This window comes from Podarcis vaucheri (assembly GCF_965113315.1).
Source record: "Podarcis vaucheri genome assembly, chromosome: 2".
NCBI lineage: Eukaryota > Metazoa > Chordata > Lepidosauria > Squamata > Lacertidae > Podarcis > Podarcis vaucheri.
The window spans coordinates 94,655,603-94,678,058 of NC_138760.1; the positions used below are offsets into that span (position 1 = coordinate 94,655,603).

Genomic DNA, 22,456 nt, shown 5'->3' on the forward strand with positions numbered 1-22,456 from the left:
ACTAAAAGCCACTTCTCACCTTCTCACCCCTTGCCTTTTCCTGTAAGACCTACTACAGTCGTTAAGAGTCGTCAACAGGCTCATCAGGCTCATCTCAGCTATCTGCCAATCTCCGATTCCCACCACCCTTCTGAGTAATACCCCTCCCCACCTTCTCTATATATAGAAGGATCTGGCAACTTCTGTTTCAGTGTATCTGAAGAAGTGTGCATGCACACGAAAGCTTATACCAAGAACTAACTTAGTTGGTCTTTAAGGTGCTACAGGAAGGAATTTTTTTATTTTGACTATGGCAGACCAACACGGCTACCCATCTGTAAGTGGTACCTCAGGTTACATATGCTTCAGGTTACAGACTCCGCTAACCCAGAAATATTACCTCAGGTTAAGAACTTTGCTTCAGGATGAGAACAGAAATCGTGCTCCAGCAGCGCAGTAGCAGCAGGAGGCCCTATTAGCTAAAGTGGTGCTTCAGGTTAAGAACAGTTTCAGGTTAAGAGCGGACCTCCGTAATTAAGTACTTAACCCGAGGTACCACTGTATAGGTATAGCAAGCAAGGCTGCAATCTTATTCACATGGAGGTAAATGGCACTGTATTCCCTGGTGCTTACTTTGAGGATTATACTGTAAGACAGCAATTCTGCTTGTGGGCTTCCTGTGGGATCAAATGGGTCTTTGGCTAGATTCAGCACGACCCTTTTTGCATTCTTTAGCCTATTTATCAGGGGTGGTAAACTTGTGCTTCACAGGCCAGATCCATCCAGCTGAGGTACGCCAAAGGCCCAGCAGCCCCTCGCTCCGCAAAATCAGGCATTTCTTCAACACCCTCTGGCACCAGATTGGTCAGGTAACACAGGAAATAAGGAAGTCGCACTAAACTTTGCAGGGCCCACGTCCGCACTGTGGATCTGCTGCATTATCTATAACTTACAGCGCCAATAGTGGGCACCCATTGCCAGAATAGGGAAAAGGGCGGGGAAAGGAGTGATGGAGGGGCTGGACAAAAAATGCCAAGAACCGCCCGCAGCAAGCAGTGTGGAAGCTAAGGTGCCAAGCGTGCACCCGGAAAAGCTGACGACTGCTTGCGATCTCAGCTTCCTACCTGGAACCATCTATAGGGCAAAGCAACACAGAATTTAATTTCGCCCTCCCTGCTCTCGCCCTAAACTTTGCAGGAAGCTAACTTGGAAACTGTTACGTTCCTCGGTGCTAAAAAAAATAATCCTGTCAAATAGTGAGATCAAGGTAATTCCTTAAAATGTAAATCATTCTAGACTCAATTTGCCTCGAATTTACCCGTCCCTCCAAATCTTTCATTTCCGCAGGAGAGGAGGCCAGGCGCTGCTGTGAGACAGGACTGCTCCCGCAGATCCCCCCCCACCCCTATTGCACGTTTTTGTTTGTTTGTTTTGCTTTGCTGGCGGGGCTGCTGCCGATTTCCCTGCCCCTTGCAGTGAGCCGAAGCGCCCTGCAGGCTGCAAAGTGCCCGTTGTTACAAAATGCGGGAGGCGGGGCCTTGCCTGTGCGTGACGTGGAGCGAACTTAATTCAAGCCCGCAGTCAAAAGCAGCTCCGTGCACCGGCGCCGCAGAGCGGAGCCAATGCATTCGCAGCAGCCAAACTAACTTCGGGCGCTCGCTTCCCCCCCATCCCCACCCCTCGCCGCCTGTCACCTTCCCCGTTCGGCATCGGGAGCCTCGAGCCTGCTTGGAAAGGGGGGGCGTGTATGTCTGTGGGTCGAGGCGGAGGCGGGGATGCGATCCCCGTTTGCAACCTGACCTTCCCTTGGATTACAGCCAGAGAGCTTTTCACGCCGCTCCTCCTTGCTGTGGGTTTGCCTGTATGCTAAGGAAGGAGGAACCTTTGCGTGTGCTGCTGCTTTTTCTTCTCTGATCTGCCCCTCCCCTCCCCTCAGCTGCTTCCAGGGCTTGGCTGTGTTTTTATTTATTGATTGATTTATTGGATCGCCGCCTTCTCTTTCTTTTTTTTAAATCGTCCTCTCCAACACAGAACGTCTCTTTGAAGGCTACTTGGGTGCAGGTGACACACCCTCCTCCTCCTCCCTCTCTCCCCCCACCCGCACCCCCGGCGCTTCATTCACTCCTCTTGTTAGTACAAGGGCAATAGCTGTAGATTATTGGATCTGCCCGGTTCTTCTTCTTCCTCTTCTTCTCTGAAGCTGCTGCTGCTGCTTGATCGCCGGTCGCGGAAGGCAAATGCCGGGGAAGGGAGCGAAGAAGAGAAGCTGTGTTGTCTTTGCAGCAAAGTGAAAAACGGAGAAGGCTGCAAAGCTGATCCGGCGGAGCAGACCAAGCCGAGGGAGAGACTTTCTGCTCCTCCTAAAAGAAAAGAGGAGAGGAGAGGAGGGTGGGAAAAAAAAATAATCCTTGGGATCTTGGTAGATCTTCCCGAAGATGTCATCTCAAGCAAAGTTCAAGAAAGACAAAGAGATCATAGCAGAATATGAAACTCAAGTAAAAGGTGAGTGGAAGCTGTACCTCTCTCTCCCTCTCTCTCCCTCACTTTCACCCGGTTCCCTTTCCTCCCCTCCCCCAGCCTCCCTCCCCTCCTCCTTTCTCTCCTGCCGCCCTCCCATTTTCATTGTTATAAATCTTATTATGCACCGCTAATCTTATTGTGAAAACCCTTGCGTTGTCCGAGCAAGCCCTGGCTGCCGATGGCTCGCTTTTGTGGACGGCAGAGGTCGTGCGGTTGGGGGGATGGGGGTGGGAATCGCGGTGGGGGTAGTAAAAGCTGCATTGCAGTTGTGTGAATGGTGGCTTTTTAGCAGTCTCGGTTCAGAGTAAGAGCCTCACTTTAAAAAAAAGAAAAGTAAGAAATCTTCACCACGGCGAGGTCTGGAGCCTTCTCGCGAAATCGCTTGATAAATGGTGCCTTCCTTCGGTTAAAGCCCCATTTCGGTGTAGGCGGGAGCACCCATCTGTATATAACAGATATGTATGTGGCTGGCTAGATTTGCATTTGCATAGATGGAGTATGTAGGCGTCGATTTATATATATATGTGTGTGTATATCTCCCATATGTAGAATGATGCTTCTTGATGTGGTGCCTTTTACACCACATCAAATAGCATTTAAGAGGAAAGCATCTGCATGTCTTCATATGCCTGTGTCTTAAGCCTATCTTTTATTTATTTTTTAAAACTACACAGAGCACCCCCCCTTCGCTGCCTTCCTTAGCTCTTAGGTTACACAACCCAGGGGAATGGGTAGGGCTGAGGACAAGCAATCTCAGCTGATCGGTGCTGGAGGCTCTGCACAGGGAGGAAGCAAGCTTGGGTATCTGTTCTGCTTCCACACCAGTACCTATGGATGACACACCCTTGGATGAAGGTTCGGCTCTAATCTGGTGGGATCCGGCCTCTTGTTTCTGCCACAGCCTCATCTCTCTCCTCTTGTCCATTAAGCAACACCCCGAAGTGCAACATAAAACCCACGCACCACATTGCATTCTTGGTTTTTATCAAGCATTTAGAAAAACAGAACTCTCTTCCCTCTCATTCATTGATAAAATCAAAGCCCATTAGCAGTATAAACGTGAAACATGGTGCGGACTTCACCCCACACATTGTAGTGTTTACTATGGGACTGACATGACATGAAGTAGCAGTGTTTACGTCTGTTTTGCTAATCCATGGATTACTGATGGACTGATGCTGAAAGGGCAAGTAGTCTGGTTAGCTCTGCATGTGCATGTTCAGTGCTGAATGGTGAGTAGTGCCAGCAAAAGATTTGGGGTGGGGGTGTTTGATGGCAAAGTTAATGGTGAGCTCTACCATCTGCACCAACCATTGGTGCTCCTCCTGTGATTGTGACATAATGTCATAAGACGATATGTATGCTATTTATCAAGTAGTTAGATTTTGTTTTGCTTTTTTGGAAGCCTACATTACATTGTGTGTAAGGACTTAATAAAGTACTAGAAAACAACTTTCAAGGTGGTGCGTGTCTATTACGTTATTCGTTCTAGCCCATCCTTCAGTAAATGGCCATTGGGTGGCCTTTGAAAATATTAGTTTCATGCAGTATATGTTCACATAATAAAATAAAACTATTTTTTTTTAAAAAAATCCGTAAATAAAATCATATGACACATATAGGCATGGAAGTACCAAAGTAAAACCAAGAGAAGACTATCTGTGTAAGCACCACAGTCCTTGTAATGAATAGTTTTGGATGTTATCCAGCTAAGTCACACATGAAATAGACCCACCCAATCAAATGACTTAAGCGTATTGATTTCAGTGGCTCTAACAGAGCAGATCCACACTCTGATTAACATTGGGTATCACCCTCTGTGATGGGAAGGCTGGCATTAGACTAAACCATTTTACAGATATTAGAGTCTCTAGGGCTGCAGTTTGATATCCCTTGCCAAAATAGACAGGATGAAATCTGGGAACTCTTGCATGTTGGTGGAAATTTTCCCATTAACTTCAATAGAGGCAAGATCTGACAGATTAAAATGAAAGAGAACATATTATCCCATATAATTGTTCTTGGATATCCTGTAGTAGTTCCTACAGGAAACTTCTTAATCTGCTGCTGTTGCCATAATGTTGTGTTTTAGTCAGCGGTTATTTCATTGTTAGTAGTCGAGTAGCTTGCAGTGTTCCTTCCTCTCTCTCTGTGTGTGTGTGTGTGTGAGAGAGAGAGAGAGAGTTCTAAAAGGGCTATGTAGCTTTAAGACTAGGGATAGCTATGGGGATCTGGTCTGTCTTCTGTTAAATACAGTTAAATTTTATATTGAGAAGAAACGCTTTCAGATTTATTTCCTCTTCCCAGAGCACACTTGGAAAGCTTCTGAATAAAAATAATCAGAATGTACACACTAAGCACAATATTAATTGTAGCACTGAATTAAAACCTGGGAACCCTTTTGAGCAGCAGAATTAAGACTGGTTGAGTCACCTTCAAGGTGAGTTCCACCCCATCATCTCCCAGATGCTTTTAAGCAGGAGAGGGGAACCTTTTCCACCCCAACTCTCTATGCCAGCCATGGGCGTGGTCAGAGGCAGAAGGAGGCGGGGCAGCAGAGGTGATTATTACCTTTCCAGCTCCCAGCCATGCAACAGTCAGACGTGTCTTTACCCCATGTCTCTACTCAGGCAACCAAAGTGTTATCAGAGTTAAAGGGCACATCCTAGCCTGCCAAAGTACTCAAGGCATGAGGATAGCCAGGAATTATGTTGGAGGGGTATCAGGTTTTGTGTTTTTTTTTTTGGGGGGGGGAGAACCTCAGTTACCGTATTTTTCTGTGTATAAGATGCTCCCATGTATAGGACATCCCCTATTTTTTGGGACTCCAAATTAAGAAAACACCCCTCAACACTACCCGTGTATAAGACGAACTCCAATTTGTATCTGAAGAAGTGTGCATGCACACGAAAGCTCATACCAAGAACTAACTTAGTTGGTCTTTAAGGTGCTACTGGAAGGAATTTTTTTATTCCAATTTTAAACCTAAGGTTTTGATGAAAAAACCTAGTCTTATACACAGAAAAATACGGTAGTTATTTTGTATTGATTTACTTGATGGGGTTGGCAGCTGCCCCTCCCTGTCCCCTCTTGGCTACAACCATGACTTGAGGGCATGGACACAGCCTAGGGAAGGCTGGGGGGCAGGTGGTATGACATGGGTCGAATCCTGAGAGCTGAATGGATTCCTGCGTTGCATGAGGTTGGATTAGAAGATCCTTGGGGTCCCTTCCAACGCTATCATTCTATGAACGGAGATATCTGAGGGTCTTGTTTCTCCCCTGGCCCTAAGGCTCCCCATCCCTACTTTAAATAGATCCATGCTGCTTCTTGGATCATTGTCAGACCTTCTGAAAAGGGGTATTTTTGGGACTGGGAATTGATCTTTGGTCTTGTGTATCTGTTTGTTGTATTCGGCATTTTCGGTCTTAAGTGCTTCGCTTTGAACAGTGATGCAACTGTCACAACACATGCTGCTGTATGCTAATTGTCAGCCGTTCGTGTATAATTTGGGCAATTTTCATATTATCGTGCCCTGGATTTAAATAGTTGCCATACATACTAACTCGGGGCTGGTGCTCTGCCGTAAAGCTGGCTCTTGATCTAAATAGCCACTCCCAGTTGAAGACGAGCCAGTTGGCAACCAAAGGGGAGTGCTTACAGTGGTGTTCCCGGGGTACATGAGGCAGGACTTGCTAACTGTGAAGGCAACTTGCTGCTTGAGTCAGGATCACATGATCTACATGGATGGCGTTTTGCTGGTGGGCCTGATGTGAGGGCTTCAGTTCCTGCAGTAAGTTGTCCTAAATCAGAGGTGGCTAACCAGAAGTTGTTGGGAGTCCCAGCCAGTGGGCTGGGATGATGGGTGCTGTAGTCCAGCAACGTCTAGAGGACCACAGTTGAGCTATACCTGTCCTACATTATACAGCATTTGCTATCACCCATGGCAAGTTTTGGACATCTCCTGCTCTATATACCAGTGGGTCTGTAATATGGTTCACAGAATTGGCCTCATCCCTTATCCTTCAACCTTTTATTGCTATGGACTGCTCCAAAAGTCTTTCCAATGTTCACTCATTTTGATCATCCAAGACTTCTCTTTCCTATTTCCTCTTCCAGATAAAAGAATGCATTTCTGCTGTTGGGTCATTGCACTGGGTCTTTTTATTTACTTAATGTGTCTCTCGTCTTTGGTATCTGAGCCGGCGTTCAGATGACAAGAAAGCCCAAGCATTTTGCTAAGAGAGCTGACTTGGCAGAGTATTTAATTCTTGAACTGAACATAAGAAGATGCCTGCAAGATTAGATCAATGATCCAGCCGTTTCCAACAGTGGTTTCCAACAGTGGTCAACGAGATGTCTCTGGAAAGCCCACGAGCAGGATGTGAAGGTGGGAGGGGCTGTGGGAACAGCTGAAGTATTTTGTGGCAGGTCCCAAAGATTGTACATGCTTTTGGAATGTGAGAAAAGGGGGCTTCTGTATCTTCAGTTGCCTGTCTGGAAGGAGAATGTTTCTGACAAGTGTGAGAAAATGCTAACTAGATGCCGTCACCTGTAGCACTTGGATTTCCTATTGTGGCTGCTGCTGTTTTGTGAATAACTTTGCTTTATTTTTGTAGTGTTAGTAGAATCTGCCAAGTCCAACTGTTCATCCTAGGGTAATGGGCAGTACAGGTGATATGCTTTGGGGGGAGGCTTGCTGAGAGGGGCTGAATTCTACATGTGCCTTCTACTGTTTTGTGGCCTTTGGTTTCATTGTGACTAGTGGCTGGAGGTAGGGGGAAGGCAGGTGATAATTTACTTATTTACAAGCCACTTTTCCAGAGTTAACCCTCCCAAGTTGACTCACAACATTTTAAGGTAACATTTCACTATCAGATATTGTAATCCATAAAACTGCCATCTGAAAATATTATGATAGCAGCAGAAAATTGTTTATATCATTAAATATCAGTTTCAGTATAAACAAGGGCATTTCCCCCCCAAGGCAGCCATTGAATACAGAGCATTAAAATGTCAGTTAAAAGCAGTTGGAGGTGGATTTCAAAGTCCATTTTAAAATTTTGTCAGTGTGGGGACACTGTAAAGCTCCAATAAAGAGTGTGGATCATGGTGACCAGGCTGTGAGTCCTGGAATACCTGCTCTGTGCCTTGCAGGCCATTTTCCCCCTGACTCCAGCTGCAAAAGCTGAGGCTGTTGAACAGAATCTTGGACTGAGGTATTGGTTGGGGATTTTTGTTGGGGGAGGTTGTTGCTGTTCATTTTTTGTATATTTATTTCGGATTTTAAGATTTGTGTAGAAGTGGTTCAGTTTGGTTGTTTGCTTTTTGATGTCCTGCTTCTTGTTTATGTCTGCTTTTCTGTGTTTGCAGTAATGTAGTTTTTTATATGTTGTTTGTCCACTTTGTATGCTGCCTTTCCAAAGCCAAAACCATGCTCAATTAAAATGATTGATTGATTGAATCATTTCAAGGAATAGGCACTCCTTGCCACTGAGGGTATAGTGACAAAGTGATACACAGGCTGGAATTCCAGGCTGATCTTTCAGAAGGAGTGCAATCCTCTCCAGAACAGGATGACTACCCAATTCCGGGACATGAGAACCACCATCCACAGCATCTCTCTCTTACTGAGATTCAGCTTCAGATTATTGGCTCTCAGCCAGCCTAGTATTGCTTCCAGACATTCATCAAGCACCTGCACAGCATTTATGGATAGTTGCCTTGGACTGAATCCTAGGAAAGGTATGCTAGTATTGAACTGACAACTGTCAATTAACTCGTAAATAGATATGTGGCTCATAGCTTGGGGTAAGTACAGGTTGTTTTACATGTTACAAAATGGTCACATGGAAGGCATGTGCAGATATTGGTGTATTACCTACGTGTCATTGTGTCTTATGACGCTGCATGGGTGTGTGTGAGCTTACTGTGTGCTGTGGTATGAGCTGGGCAAAGTATATTGTGGTTTGTACTAGGTAAAGACAAATTTCTGCAATGGAGCAATGGTTCCATGGTTCCTTAGTGTCAACATGCTCTCCAGTCTTGTACTTTCGGAAAGTAGTGTCTGTTGCACATACATGTGAGGGAACTTTTAAGCTGTGACGATGGGTGATTTCAGTTCACAGCTGCTGTTACTGTGCGCCCGTCTGATCATTATTTTTGCAGTGGGGATTGGCACCCTGTGGCAATTGTGCATTGTTCTAGCCATGTCATGAAGCAGAACTTGCTGCATGAATTGAGGCCATGAGGATTCAATGGGTTTCTTCAGTCCTGGCTGCTACTCATGTAGATCAAGAGCAGGGAATCCACGTAGCATAGTCTGCTGTTTGAATTCGGTCCTTCACAATACGGTTGGGGTGAGAGGAACTTCCCTTGAAGATGTCAGGGTGCAAATAGTCTAAACTAGCTATAGTCTAAACTTTGTTAAACTATACAAGTGCCTCTAGCACCAGGTGCCTTGTTTGCCCACACACCCATTCTTTGTTGTTGTTGTGTGGGTGACATTCAGTTTTGGTTACAGCTATACCATACATTTTAATTATTCTAATGGCACTTTTAACAGTCATAAAAATGCTGGAAACTGTAGTTCATGTTTGTTTGTTTTTAAAAACAAGTTACAGTGGTGCCTCGCAAGACGAAATTAATTCGTTCTGTGAGTTTTTTCGTCTTGCGAATTTTTTGTCTTGCGAAGCACGGTTTCCCATAGGAATGGCAGCACAGCTCCTACCTTCGCAAACCCAAACCGCGTGCTGTGAGTTGCTCCTCGAAGTCAAGTCGCAACTGCACCTCTTCAAGCAATGCACCCTGGGTATTAACGGTTTTAAGAAAAAGGAAACAAACTTGCAAGATGTTTTCATCTTGCGAAGCAAGCCCATAGGGAAATTCGTCTTGTGAAGCAACTCAAAAAATGAAAAACTCTTTCGTCTTGCCAGTTTTTCGTCTTGCGGGGCATTCGTCTTGCGAGGTACCACTGTATTTAAGTTTTTCATGCAAACAAGTCTAACACTAACAAAAAAAAAATAGTCAAGGTACAAAAATATAGGCTGCATGCATTTTCCATTGCATGATAATAAGCTTGTGTGTAGAATATGTATATTCACAATTGTTTTTCCATCCTAACAAGTCTTTCCAGATTTCACCATTTGTCTGTGGTGTGTCTGTTGTTGTCATCAGGTCTTGTGTCCATCTTATAAATCCATGCCATTGGATGGCGAAATCATTGTTGTTTAAGGGTGCTGGGAGTTATAGCTCTGTAAGGTCAGCACCCTGAACAAACTACAGTCCCTAAGATTCTTGGTGTGTGTGTGTGCCACAATCATTCAAGTGGTATAAGAGTGCTTTAGATGCATGATGCGGATGTAACCTTTCTTGCATGGAGGTGGATGTAGATTAACGCAGAAGGGAACCAGGCTCAGTACAGTGGACTAGATTAGTAGATGATCAGATTCTCACCTGCTGTGTGATTCTAAGCCTGTAAGCACAAAATAGCTAATTGCTCTGTTCCTAATGCTCACAAGGTGGCTTTTAAGATGAAGTGAAATGTAACGGCGCCTGGAAATTGTCAAAGAAATAGTTTGGGGAGGATTGTTTGTGTAATGGCTTTTGATCATGGTGTTATAAAACTCTGCACCAAATTACAGAGTAGCTGATTATTCCAGGCAGTGAGCAATCCAGCATTGAAAACGAAGACCTGGAAAGGAAAGCTTTTAATTGTTCCTTCCTGAAAAGGGCATGTTTTGTGCTTATTTACCTCTTTGCATCAACACAAGATGATATATGTTGCATTAATGAATTGTATAAGCTAATGATAACTTAATGCTGAGGGCCAGGAATGGTCTGTGCATCTAAAATTGCAAGGTGCTTTAGCAGGTCAGCTACTGGGAGCTCAGAGAACGAAGCTTAATTTGGAGATGGCAGGGTTGAGGTTGCCCTGACAATTGCTGATTGGAGGCGAGCCACTATTAAATTGAAGAAGTTGGGAAAGCACTGGAGTATGAGGCTGGGAACATGAGCCAAGTGGGAGCCATGGGTCAAGAACTCGAAGAACCAGAGCCAACAGAGGCTGAAACCTAGGATTAATGGGGGCTGTGTGGTGGTGGCTGAAAGTATAAGTGGCATTGCTTGTTCACTTGCCTTCCCCTGCAAGATCAGGCCACCCCAAAATGGATGTGACATTTGCACTGAGGGTTCCTGCCATCTTCTTAATGTGTAGTTCTTTGTAAAGCCTGGAATTGTCACCTGATTAAAAAAATTGCAGTTGGTTGACCAGCAGAGGCATACCCAGGGGCTGGCAAAACTGGCCCCCGCTAGCAGCGTTAGGCCCATAGGTGGGGGAGCAAAAATCACCTATCAGGCGTTGGAGTGACTATGCACCACCTGGAGTGTCCCCTTGGCTTAACACTAGAAAACCTGCTTTGTCTGCAGAAGGAATCCGCCAGGATCTCCAGCAGGAAAAGGTGTTGGGATGGAAAGCGGTCCTTGAAGCAGCTTCCAGGCAGACAGCAACATGGGCACCCTATCCAGCCCTGGTGCGTTCCTCTTGTCCAGGCAGCCTCATCTGCTTCTCAGTTGTTGTTTTGTGGGCTTGGTCAATGTAGACAATACTGGGCAAGATGGACCAATGGTCTGACTCAATATAAGGCAGCTTCTTATGTTTTAGATTTACTCCTGAATGTGGCTACGTAACCTGGTTCTGAAGCAAGAAGCATTTTTTTTTTTAGATGACTTACAGATGTAGACCAACATTAGAATGGTCATTTCCTTCTGTATGTGAAAGAAGGTGAGATATCTTTAAAGGCGGCACTTGCAGTTTGTGGTTTTGAAAATAAGTACTTCTGTTAATTGGGAAGCAAATTTTTAAAAGTTTAGTAGAATCTATGGGGAAAGTCCACTAAATACTGTTTTGCAATCTGTTAGACTCATATTAATTTCAAATATTTCAGTCCTACTAGTTTTGGCTTCAGCCAACTGGAAACAATGGAATGGGATGAGGCAGGGGCTGTAGGCCGAGGTGTGATAAGACAGAACTAGGCCTAGAATAAAATGAGGTCAGATACTAAATAATGGACATGATATGGGGTGCCAAGTTGGACAGCGTCCTTGGACACCAGCAGTGTTGTAATGGCAGCAGTTCTCTTTTCTGTGTTTTCTGTATGTTTTCTTTCCTCTGAAGGCCTAAACTGAAAATAATAATTTTGCCAAAACTTGACAGCATTATAATCTCTAGTAAATCCTACAAATGCCAGCTCAAGTCTGGGACTCAAACCATCTGGTTCATAGGTGGCGTTCTGTCCTGCAGTTGAAACAGTTTAGGCCAGTTGTGGTTCTGTATTTCTTCTGTTGGCTGCTGTAGTTCATAACAGATCGATAGGTGGGATATAAATATGAACATATTTTTCAAGGCAGGCAGTATTTGGGGGAAAAACCTTCTCCTTGCAATCTTGAACATTCAGGAAAGGGGTCCAAAAACCTTTAGTTAAAAGCCCTCTTGCCTTTTGAAGTTCTGACAGCAGTGATGGCAGCCTTCCAACCCCATGGTCTAAAATTGATAACCTCCCCCACACCCCCACATTATACTTCCCAGCCCTTGTTTCAAAGTACTGCTTTGGCCAAAGGCTCTTTGAAAGCCAGTGTGAGTGGTGTTATGGTGTCTTTTTGTCTGTACCAGATTGTATCTCTAAACTGGGTGTTTCCCTTAAAAAATTGTCATCTTAAACTCCTCAGGGGCCATAGCTCAGTAGTAGAGCATCTCTTTTGTATGCAGAATGTCCCAGGTTCCATCCTCAGCATCATAGGGCTGGGATAGAATCCTGCCTGAAGAGCTGCTCTTGGTATCAACAATACTGAGCTAGATAGGCCAATGGTTTGACTCGGTATAAAGAAGCTTCCTATGTTCACCTCTATGTTAAAAGATAAAGGGTTGGTTGAAGATTATTCTGAAGATTTATATCTAGCACATTTTTTATGAGAAGTGAGGTGCTGGGGCTCATATCTTGATAAAAGTGCTATGGATACCAGCACAAAATAGTTACCATGGGCAGCAAAAAACATGGAGGTACTGTCACACAAAAAAATAACTCTCTATACATATCATGCTTAGGTCTCAGTTACAGACTCTCTAAAATGAAGTAGGCTAGTAAGGAGGAAGGGAGGGGAGAGAAACCTAATAGAAACAGCATGTTGGCAGTAGAACAGCTGACATATGAAAATGATAATGAGAGAAAATTGAAGAGGCATGTCCCCCTGTACTAGGGATGGGGCTCAACATCTGAGCAGAAGGCTGCAATGTCTTGCAGAATGCTAGATCAAAATGAGAGGTTTGGTAAACAGAAGTTTGCACATTATTTCCAGGAGAGAAATGTGCCTGGCTGGCTTGAGATAAAGGCAATGTAGATGGAATATACCTGCCCCAAAAGGAGAAATCTAGTACAGAGTAGGTGACAGCCAGCATGCATACATTCAAAAACATGCACACACTCCATGCATTTTATTACAGTGGAAGGCTCCAAGGCATTCAATAGGCTCTGACAAATATTATAGCTATATTAAATGGCAGTTGTCTGATCCATTGTATCAGGAGCTATAAAGGAGGGAGCTCGAGTGTGAATCTGTGCTCTGTAATCCATTAACCATCAAGTGATAAACTAGACTATAAACAGAAAACCCCCACAGAGCGAGTGAAGGCACACTTAGTGCAGCCAGATCCAAACATGAAAAGATACCATTATGAAACAGATGTGGAACATTCTCTGGGGTATTCTGTGAGAGTCCTTTAGCTTTCTCTCCTCCCCAGTTTTTTCTTTTAACAAGGACATCTGCAAACCCTCAAGTGTGTTACCTGAATACAGAAAGTACACTGAAAATGTACACACATTCCTGTTTTTCTAGAAAATGGGGTGCTGGAACTCTCCATGAATGCCTCCCTTGTTCTCTGATAATGGCAATGGTGCCCACCTGAGAGGTGCCAGAACAGAATTCTGTTGAGTTCTGGCTGGGGAAAAAGCTACACACACACAGTCAGTACTTAAAGGAATTCAACTGTTTCTGTGTAGCACATTGCCTAAATTCAGCTGAGGTTCTCCCACAATAAACAATGGGAAATCCTTACCTTCCAACTGCTGGTATGACAAATTAGAAGTCTTTAGCAAATACTGCTTGCCTCCAATTTCAGGAAACAGCATTTGATTTCTGTAGGTTGGGTACTCCTTCCCCTGATCCCATCTTGAATCCAAGATGGCTAACCACAGTAAGAATATGGAAGAGGAGGCCAAAGGTTGTTAAAATGTTCTCTTAGCAGGGTTGGAAGGGGATGGATAACAGAAAATGAAAGGACAGTCTCCCCTAACCGCTTCTCAATGATCAAAATCTGCAAGAGAGACTTTGAGAAGAACAAAATTGATTCGACCAAAATTTTGTGAAATTATCCCAGTAATTTGAGGACAGATGCTTTCATGAAAAGCCCCCAGATTCTGTTTCTTTGAATGGTTTCACTCATTCGTCGGCAAATTTACTTGGGCTGGGCAAAACCACTGAGTCTAAACCTTGCCGATCAGAAGGTCAGCTGTTCAAATCCCCCCGACAGGGTGAGCTCCCTTTGCTCTGTCCCAGCTCCTGCCAACCTAGCTGTTCGAAAGCACACCAAAAAGTGCAAGTAGATAACTAGGTACCACTCCAGCAGGAAGGTAAATGGCGTTTCTGTGCACTGCTTTGGTTTCGGTGTTCTGTTACGCCAGAAGTGGCTTAGTCACGCTGGCCACATGACCCGGAAAAACTGTCTGCGGACAAATGCCGGCTCCCTCGGCCTGTAAAGCGAAATGAGCGTCGCAACCCCAGTCGTCTGCGACTGGACTTAACTGTCAGGGGTCCTTTACCTTTACCTTTTTAGAGCTGGGCAAATCTGTCACTTAGAGTTTCTCTCTTTCTCATTTTTCCAATTTTGAGTTGAGTTCTCCACATTTCCGCAACAGTTTATGAATTGTTTTTGCCCAAGTGCAATACTTTACATTTCTCCCTGTTAAAATTCATCTTGTTTGTTTTGGCCCAGTTCTCTAATCTGTCAAGGTCGTTTTGAAGTGTGATCCTGTCCTCTGGGGTGTTAGCCACCCCTCCCAGTTTGGTGTCATCTGCAAATTTGATCAGGATGCCCTTGAATCCATCATCCAAGTCGTTGATAAAGATGTTGAATAAGACCGGGCCCAAGACAGAACCCTGTGGCACCCCACTAGTCACTAGTCATTCTAGAGAACTGCATTGCATAATTTGGAGACGTCTGCAGTTTGAAGGGTCACGGTGCTTTGCAAAGAGCGAACTGGCTTTAGATACTATCTGAACCCAATCTTTCGCTCCCATCCCTCTTGGCAGTTAGTCACGTAATGTTGGAACCCGGTGAGACTTGCTTCTGATTAATAACAAACCCATGTATGTCTAATCTCTGTTTCTCCCCTACCTGCCGTACCACCAAAAAACATGGGACACCTTTTAAACATTTGGACGTGCATTCAAATAAAACATCTTTGGAATTTTTGTAAGACATGCTCATCAAAAAGGAAGGGAAAAAAGAAATAAATCCATCTGTGAAAACATATTTCTTAGTAGTTGAGGTTTAAAAGTAACTGTACTGCAACTCTTGGAAAAAATGAGCTGCCCTAGGGGTCCTGTGCCCACTCTGGCTGTTCTCATTTGCACCTCTCCTGCAGATATTCATTCAGCTGATGCCCCCCCTAGCAGTAGCCCCCAGTGTGTGACGAAGGAGGCAGACATTTTTATGGTGGCAGGCATTTTTAATTTTCTAAAATTAAAAAATGACCTCAGAACAGGCTTTGTTTGTTTGTGGAAAAATGAAATTTTGGGACTTGGATCCCTTCCCCCAAAAGAATTTTGTGTCTCCATCAAAAAGAAGAAGCAGGCAATTTTCAATATAGATGAAACTTCTCAAAAATATCATTGTCTGCATGTACTTTTGTAAACATTTGTCCATTTGGCATAGCCCTGGAGTGAGCTTGCCATTTTGTGTACTCAAGTGCTAACGTTCAAACCCTGACCGATCTCCGACTCTCCTCATTCATTAGAAAAGTCGCAGACAGTGAAACACAGCCTCCTCTCAGAGGTGGACAGTGCAGCCACATCATTACTTCTGATGGCTTTAATGGGATTTATGTAGTTCCACTATTAAACACCCACTAAAGCCATTATCCAGGAACTTCCCAGGCCGACTAAAGCATTTCTAAGAGAGCTGATATGTAAGAAAGAAAAGAGCACAACTTCTGTCTGGACCAGGGTGCTTGTCTTTGGTGGGTTTGTGAAGAATAGTTGTGAAGTTTATTTAGTTGCTTGCACTCTGAATAAGAAGAATGGAGCTTGAGTATCAGGGAGCTTAGTTTTTCATGCCACACTGTGCTAAAAGGACTAGAAAGGAGCAAGAACCAGTGTGTTCATGTGGTCCAAATAAGTCATAGTTTGAGTTACTATTATATGTGAATGAGGCCAGTGTAAGTGAGAACACATTGGTCTATTCGGTATGGTTTATGGCAGTTCTTACAAAATCTGGTGGTCTAAATCTTTTAGATTACCGTAGTGATTTTCTTAATTGTGTCCATTCATGAGAGGATAGAGTTTTATGAACAGAGAACCACGTGGCAGCCCCATGCACCTTTGGACCATGCATAGGGAGTATAGTCCAACCCTAGATGTTATAAATTTGCAAAACAGGCTGGAATATAGAAGAAATGAAACTGTAATAGCACAAAAGTAGACTAGATGGGACCAGATACTTTGGGGGTTCAGTTTTTGCTGATGCAAAAGTGCTAGGGAGGCATTATGAACTATGTTTTATGAACACTGGGGACGGACGGACAGGGAGGATAAGTATATTAACTCTTCCCCCTTAGTTGTTGCCCCCCTAGCTCATGGAGTGTTTCCTTGTGGAGTGTTTCCTGTATCTGCAGAATCTCCCTGTGCCTTATCACCCTGATTTTTCCAGGGTTCTAAAATACCCATGGGGTTTTTATGGATACAACCTGATACAAGTCAGTCTCCACAAGAAGGCCAATGGGCTCCCCATCCCCATCGCTCTCCTTTGCATGTTATCTGAACACTGGATTGTAAAACCTGTAAATAGATGCACTAAAATAAATGCTAATGAGAATAAGTGGGGTGGAACATTTTCACTACTGCATTTTTCTGTGGAAAAGGATCCTTATGTGAAAAAGCATTGCTTTATCACAAAATTAACCCGTAGCGTCATGAATGGATATGGTACCAGATTGGGCAGTTTCAAAGTTATAATTAACTTTGTTTTCAGGTGACCTATTTCCTGGAAGCATATAATTGCATAACTATTTGGGCGTGTTAAAATCAGTATATTAACAATTTAGTGCCATTTTCTCTTGTATTTAATTTATATAAAGGAACTGCATGCTGTTGAATTGTAAATATTTTAGGATCACAATTATGTAAGTAAAAACAAAATTAAACTACATTAAAGCTACCATATATGAATAAATGCTTTTGGTTGAGTAGGCTTGTATAGGACTGGGCATTTCATATGTTCTGCTGATTTTTTTCCATAACTGAATATTTCATTTCATATACATTGGGCAATTAGAGAAAACTGAGGTGTTTATACAGCTTGTAAAAATAACATTGGATAATTCTTTCAATTTTCTCCACTAAGTTAAATCAACATGCTAAATTGGACCCCAATCAATTTAGGCCACTGAATAATTTTCTACAAAACACACATCATTTCAGTGGTGAAGGGATTGGAACTTATTTAATGTAGGCAAATTAAAGTTCATTCCAAAAGACATGGTAGATTCTTGAATATCTAGCTCTTAAAAATAAGCTTTCAGACATAATACTTTGGGCTGCCATCCTACAACACTTACATGGGAGTAAGCACCACTGACTTTTATGAGTTTGCCTTGTTTGTGTCATACATATGATTGTGTTGTTTTGTCTTGCCAGAACAATAAGTGTATATGCTCAGATCTCTAAAACTTGGCTGAGTTAATATGCTTTAATGGTAGAAAGGCAATTGTTTTTGATACAGCCTTATAAATATAGCAGGGAAATATGTTCTCTGGTGGTTAGGTAGTGGGGTTTTTTTTGGTGGTTTTTTTTTTGGCTAAATCTTTCATTAACTGTTGCAAATTCTAGTTTGGTGTTCATCTTTTGGCAACCTCTATATTAGACTGCAAAATATACCCATAATCATATTTCCTCTTTTGCATTTTTATCAACAGTAGCTGTAAAAGGCCTTGTCTTCTACTAGTACATTTGAGGGGGCCATGAAAATAGTTGTGAATGGAGCACTAGACCCTTCAAGCTTGAATCTTGTGTGGCATGGAAATTTCTTCATAATTTCTCTATGAAATGGGATAAAATTAAGACAAAGTAGTGAGGATCATATCATGAATGTGACTTCTAGAAAAACACGGCATGTAAAAAATTTTCTTGGAGCATAGCTGCATTCTGAGCAGAGATATGCACTTTGCTATGCTAGTGCAGTATTAAATATCCCCAGTGATGCTGGAATCTGTTTCTCCGTGGAGATAAAAGCACTGGGTTGTGCCTAGGATTAAGGATGCTTTAAAAAACATGGTAAACTGTGGAGTTGCTGAACTGCAGTCTCAGAAATCCTCCTTCAGTTCTCTTGGTGTGTTCTTCCCCATGGCTGTTGCCTACCTCTTCATCCATGCTTGGTGCTACAGGGCAGAAGATAAATTTTGCTTCCTTTAGCAGCCCAGGAGGGCATCTTGGCCAATAGAAGAACCAGGAGATGTGTGCTGTTAATGACTTGGGATGATGCCCTAGCAATCCTCACAAAAGTTGCTTAGTCCGAGCAAGGTCCAACTCCCTGACTTCAGCATTCTAAGGTTATAATGGAGAAACTGCGGTCTTTACTCTCTTAACATGCTCAGAATCTTGGCTTAAGTGTTTGGAAGGCAGATTTGTCATATAGAGGTAATGGTAAATCTTTTCAGTCTTTTTCTTACGGTATGTTCCTAAACAGAGCCCTCCTTATGAAATTCTTCATTTAGGAATTCCATACTTGTTAACTGGTTACATTTATATTCTCCCTTTCCATTTAAAAATGCTCCAGGTGGTTATTTTCATAGCATTTTTGGAATCAGTGGAAACCTCTTCATTCTTGAAAACTTTTGTGCTAGATTGGTAAATGCTTATACAGATGCTGTTTTAAAATTGTTCTGTTCTGGGGTGGGTTTATTTTATTTATTTACTGTATTTTTGCTTTGAGCGATCTCTCCTGTCCTCCCTTCATTTATTACAAGATGCTTTGAGGATTGCTGTGAATTAACAGGAATTTAATACAACTGAACAACACTGCCTTTATTTGTTCATTAGGGCAGATTCTGAGTGAGATAGTAAAGAGAAATGAAATAATAATCAAGGAAAAGGCAGACTTTTCCTCTTGGGTGTTGGTTGATATGTAACTATTATACCTTTTTTCATTGTGACTCTGCATGAACAGCACTGGCACTTAGCACCTGTTTAGAGAACAGAAAGACGTAGATAAAAAGGGACTACAGGTGGAATAATTTTGCCTCTATTGAGAGTAATTGAAGCTGCACAAGGACTTTCAGCTGGTGTGTGTTTGTAAGCATGTAGTTTCTTCAGTGGTGGCTGACAGACTGCTTGACTCTTTAGTTCAGAGTTCTGAGGTAGTTGCACCTGCCTTCTTCCTGCAAAATATATATGAACTGTGGGCATTGGTTTGGAATTGGCCTTGCCACATGAAATCCTGATTCTTCTCCATTGCCAAGCTCTGAGTTCTGCACATGATGGGAAAGGCACAAGATTGATGGCCAAACTAGTGTTCAGTTTGCTGGCATGCCCTATTTCTGTTCAAATAGCAAGGCTGGAGGAAACACACTGGTTGAAGAACTGACAGTTGACCCCTTTTTCATAATTTACATCTTGGTGTGAAATCAGAATCCTGAATCTTAAGCACGGATAACTGTGATGGATGTCTCTGGAATTGGTGTATACCCTAGGGGTTTATATGTGATGACAGTTTTCATCCTTTACTCTTTCTGTAAGCATGCATTATTATGGTGCTTGATTCAAATGCAGTCCACTCTGCATGAGGATATTTCACACACGGATTGAGGAGGCTTAATACAGTATACAGAATGAAGCACTAGCCAGGAGGCCACAAGCAAGAGTTGCACTTTTTGCTATTTATAATAAAGATTAATTGATCCTCCCTAATGGAAACAAATTGAATCTATCATAGGTGCTTCCTGTTAAGCTAACACCCAGAACAATTTCTGCATATAGGCCAGTAGAGTTCAACTAAGTCAGCAGGTTCTTGGAAAACTCTGTCTGTCAGAATCCACTTAATCTTTTGGGTTAGCAGATGACTGGATGGCAATTCTTTCATCCGGCAATTGGAAGGCACTAGATATCATGGTTGGTGTCATACAGAAAGCATCCAAAATTGTACTTGTGCCTGTATGCATGCAAGACTGAACTGCAGGAGCAGTGTGTGTGTGTATGTGTGTTGAAATGTTTTTATTGCTGAACCATTTGTCTTTAGGTTAAGGTTATCAGAAGGAAGGAAGGCAATTTCATGGGTGCCATGGTCCTTCACAGGCACTACATGGCAGCCAGAGCATTAATTCTAAGGTAAGACAATCCCTTCCTTGTGTCAAAGCCTTTACCCATCACTGCTTATTTTAGCAGTGTGGTTTATGATAGTGACTAGAAACAGTTTCTTAAAATTATTTCTTAATTTGTGTGACTGCATCAGATATAGCACTATAGTGCTTTAAAAATACCAGGAAAAGCGGTTTAATGCTTATGGAGAATATATAATGTTTGTTTGTTTGTTATTGTTTTAAAGCAGGCTTCCTCAACATTGGCCCTCCAGATGTTTTGAGACTACAATTCCCATCATCCCTGACCACTGGTCCTGCTATCATGGGAGTTGTAGGCCAAAAACATCTGGAGGGCCGAGGTTGAGGAAGCCTGTTTTAAAGGAAGATCTATTCGGTGACCTCTGTAACTGCCATGAGGCCTTATGATGTTACGAGCCTGTTTAGCAGTGGTTGCTAGGTGACAGGTTTTGCAGAGATGGAGATTCACAGTACTAGGAGGTTGTAAAGCCTTGTGAGGGAATTGGTGGCAGCAAAGGAATTAAAAATGTAGTTAAGTGAGGCTGGGGGAGTGGGATCCCTGGCATTGTGGCAACAGAGGTAGGAGCTCTCCACACAGCTAATTAAAAATAAACAAATGGGGTTATAAAATGGTGCCCACAGCCAAAGTTGTAACGACTGTGATAGGTTTTTCTGCCCCATGTATCACTTTCCATGTCAAAACTGACCCTTGGAAACAGATGGAAGAGTGGTGCTAAGAATTTCTGCACCTGTGCTGTTCTTCTGTTTGTTGAGCTTTCTTCCTGATTTGCTTGCACCAAGCTTGTGCATCTTCCTGTCAATTGTTGCCCCACACTTTTCAGTGTAGATCTCCATCACCTTTTTAACTGTTAAAAGTTAGGTACTTGGAGGATTTCCGGGTTAGCGCCTCCGGCAATGACGGATTTCCTCTGATCGGGAGGAATCCGCTCCGTGGAAATCAGGGTCTGGACCCCCACGGCGAGGCGGAGACCCACTAAAAACCACAGGCGGGAGAAGTGTGTGGACGTGGGATTTGGCTGGCACCTTTTGCGCCTCCCCTACTTGCGGGGAAACCCGGTTTCGGGGATCCGGAGCGACGTGGGGTGAGTGGCGCGGTGCTTCGAATCGACTGCTTCTTTCACGGAATGAAGCCGCATTGCTGTTGCCGGAGAGCGCTGACTTTTTCCTGTGGACAATTGGACTCTAAACAACTACCCGTGAGTAGAACGGAAAATTGGATCTCTAAATATCTTAATTTGGCATCGAAACGGGAAGGTTCCAAACAGGAAGTCCGCCTTCCTCTTTTGTAAATAGACTGAAGCAAAGACGTTGCAAGCTAAAGTCTGGAAAGTCTCTTTGTAAAGGATTAAATCTCCATCGGCTAAAATTAATAAACCCCCCTTGGAAGCAGGAGAAGAGGGGAGAAATTTTAGATTGTTCAAGCCTGCAGAAGAGAGTGAAGAAAGATAAATTACCACCGTTTCGAACCTGGGAACGGACTGCCAGTAAGATTGACGTTTTGGGAAAGTTCATTGACTTTGAATAAAACGTATGTTGACAGATTGTTAAATAAAAGAAATATATTGTTTCCATTGTTTCCTTTTGCACTTAAAAAGGAGTAAAAAAATAACTGAAAATCGAAACTAACTTTGTTGCTGGATCTGCACTTAAAAGGATGGATACAAATAGAAATTGTCTCCTCTAGAGGGAGCTTTTGAAACTGTTGCAGGAGTGGAGCTGGGGAATTTTCCAGCTGTAGAGATTAAAGACCGTGAGAATCAGAGATTGACCTTGGACAAGAATGTTGACAGAAGAAGCCTTGGTGATTGCATTTTGCAAGACAAGTGCCTTATTGGAACAGCTTCATGAGAAGACGGACATGAGGATTATTAAAATTGACAATTTGGGACAAAAAATGACTGATTTGGGACAAAAAGTGAATACCTATGCAGAAACTACTCAGGATTTGATTCAGGAATCTGTTTTGACATGGCAAGCTGTGGAGAAGACGAAGGAGAAAGATGTTGTTGAACCTCAAGTAATTCAAGTGGAGAGAGCTCCAGCCTCACAGAGGCAATTTGATGAACATAAGCTGCTACCTTTTATGATCGAATCTAGAGAAAGCCAGATTTGGTGGGATGGAGCCCCGCTTGGATTGGAGAAGGAAAGTTGGATAGATCCTCTTATGCAGTGATGTTCTGGCCTTTGGGATTTGGATTTGGGTCAGGAGGAGATTGGCGCTCTGAAATATTTTTTGGACTTTAGTTCTGACTATGGAGAATGGGTTGACCTGTCGAGAAGGAATAAAGACATTG

At 43.1% G+C, this 22,456-nt stretch overlaps 1 protein-coding gene across 3 annotated transcripts in view; it reads left to right on the forward strand.

Moving 5' to 3' along the window:
* The first annotated feature begins 1,556 nt into the window (after positions 1–1,556).
* Positions 1,557–22,456, forward strand: part of SRGAP3 (SLIT-ROBO Rho GTPase activating protein 3) — a 186,981-nt gene continuing 166,081 nt past the window's right edge. For 2 of the 3 annotated variants that reach the window (XM_082209311.1, XM_082209312.1), the window contains exon 1: positions 1,563–2,481. In XM_082209311.1, the coding sequence (XP_082065437.1) occupies positions 2,415–2,481 (67 nt within the window). In that variant the 5' untranslated portion in view covers positions 1,563–2,414. Of the gene's footprint in view, positions 2,482–22,456 lie in introns of all 3 variants that reach the window. The other variant, XM_082209313.1, reaches the window with a different exon arrangement.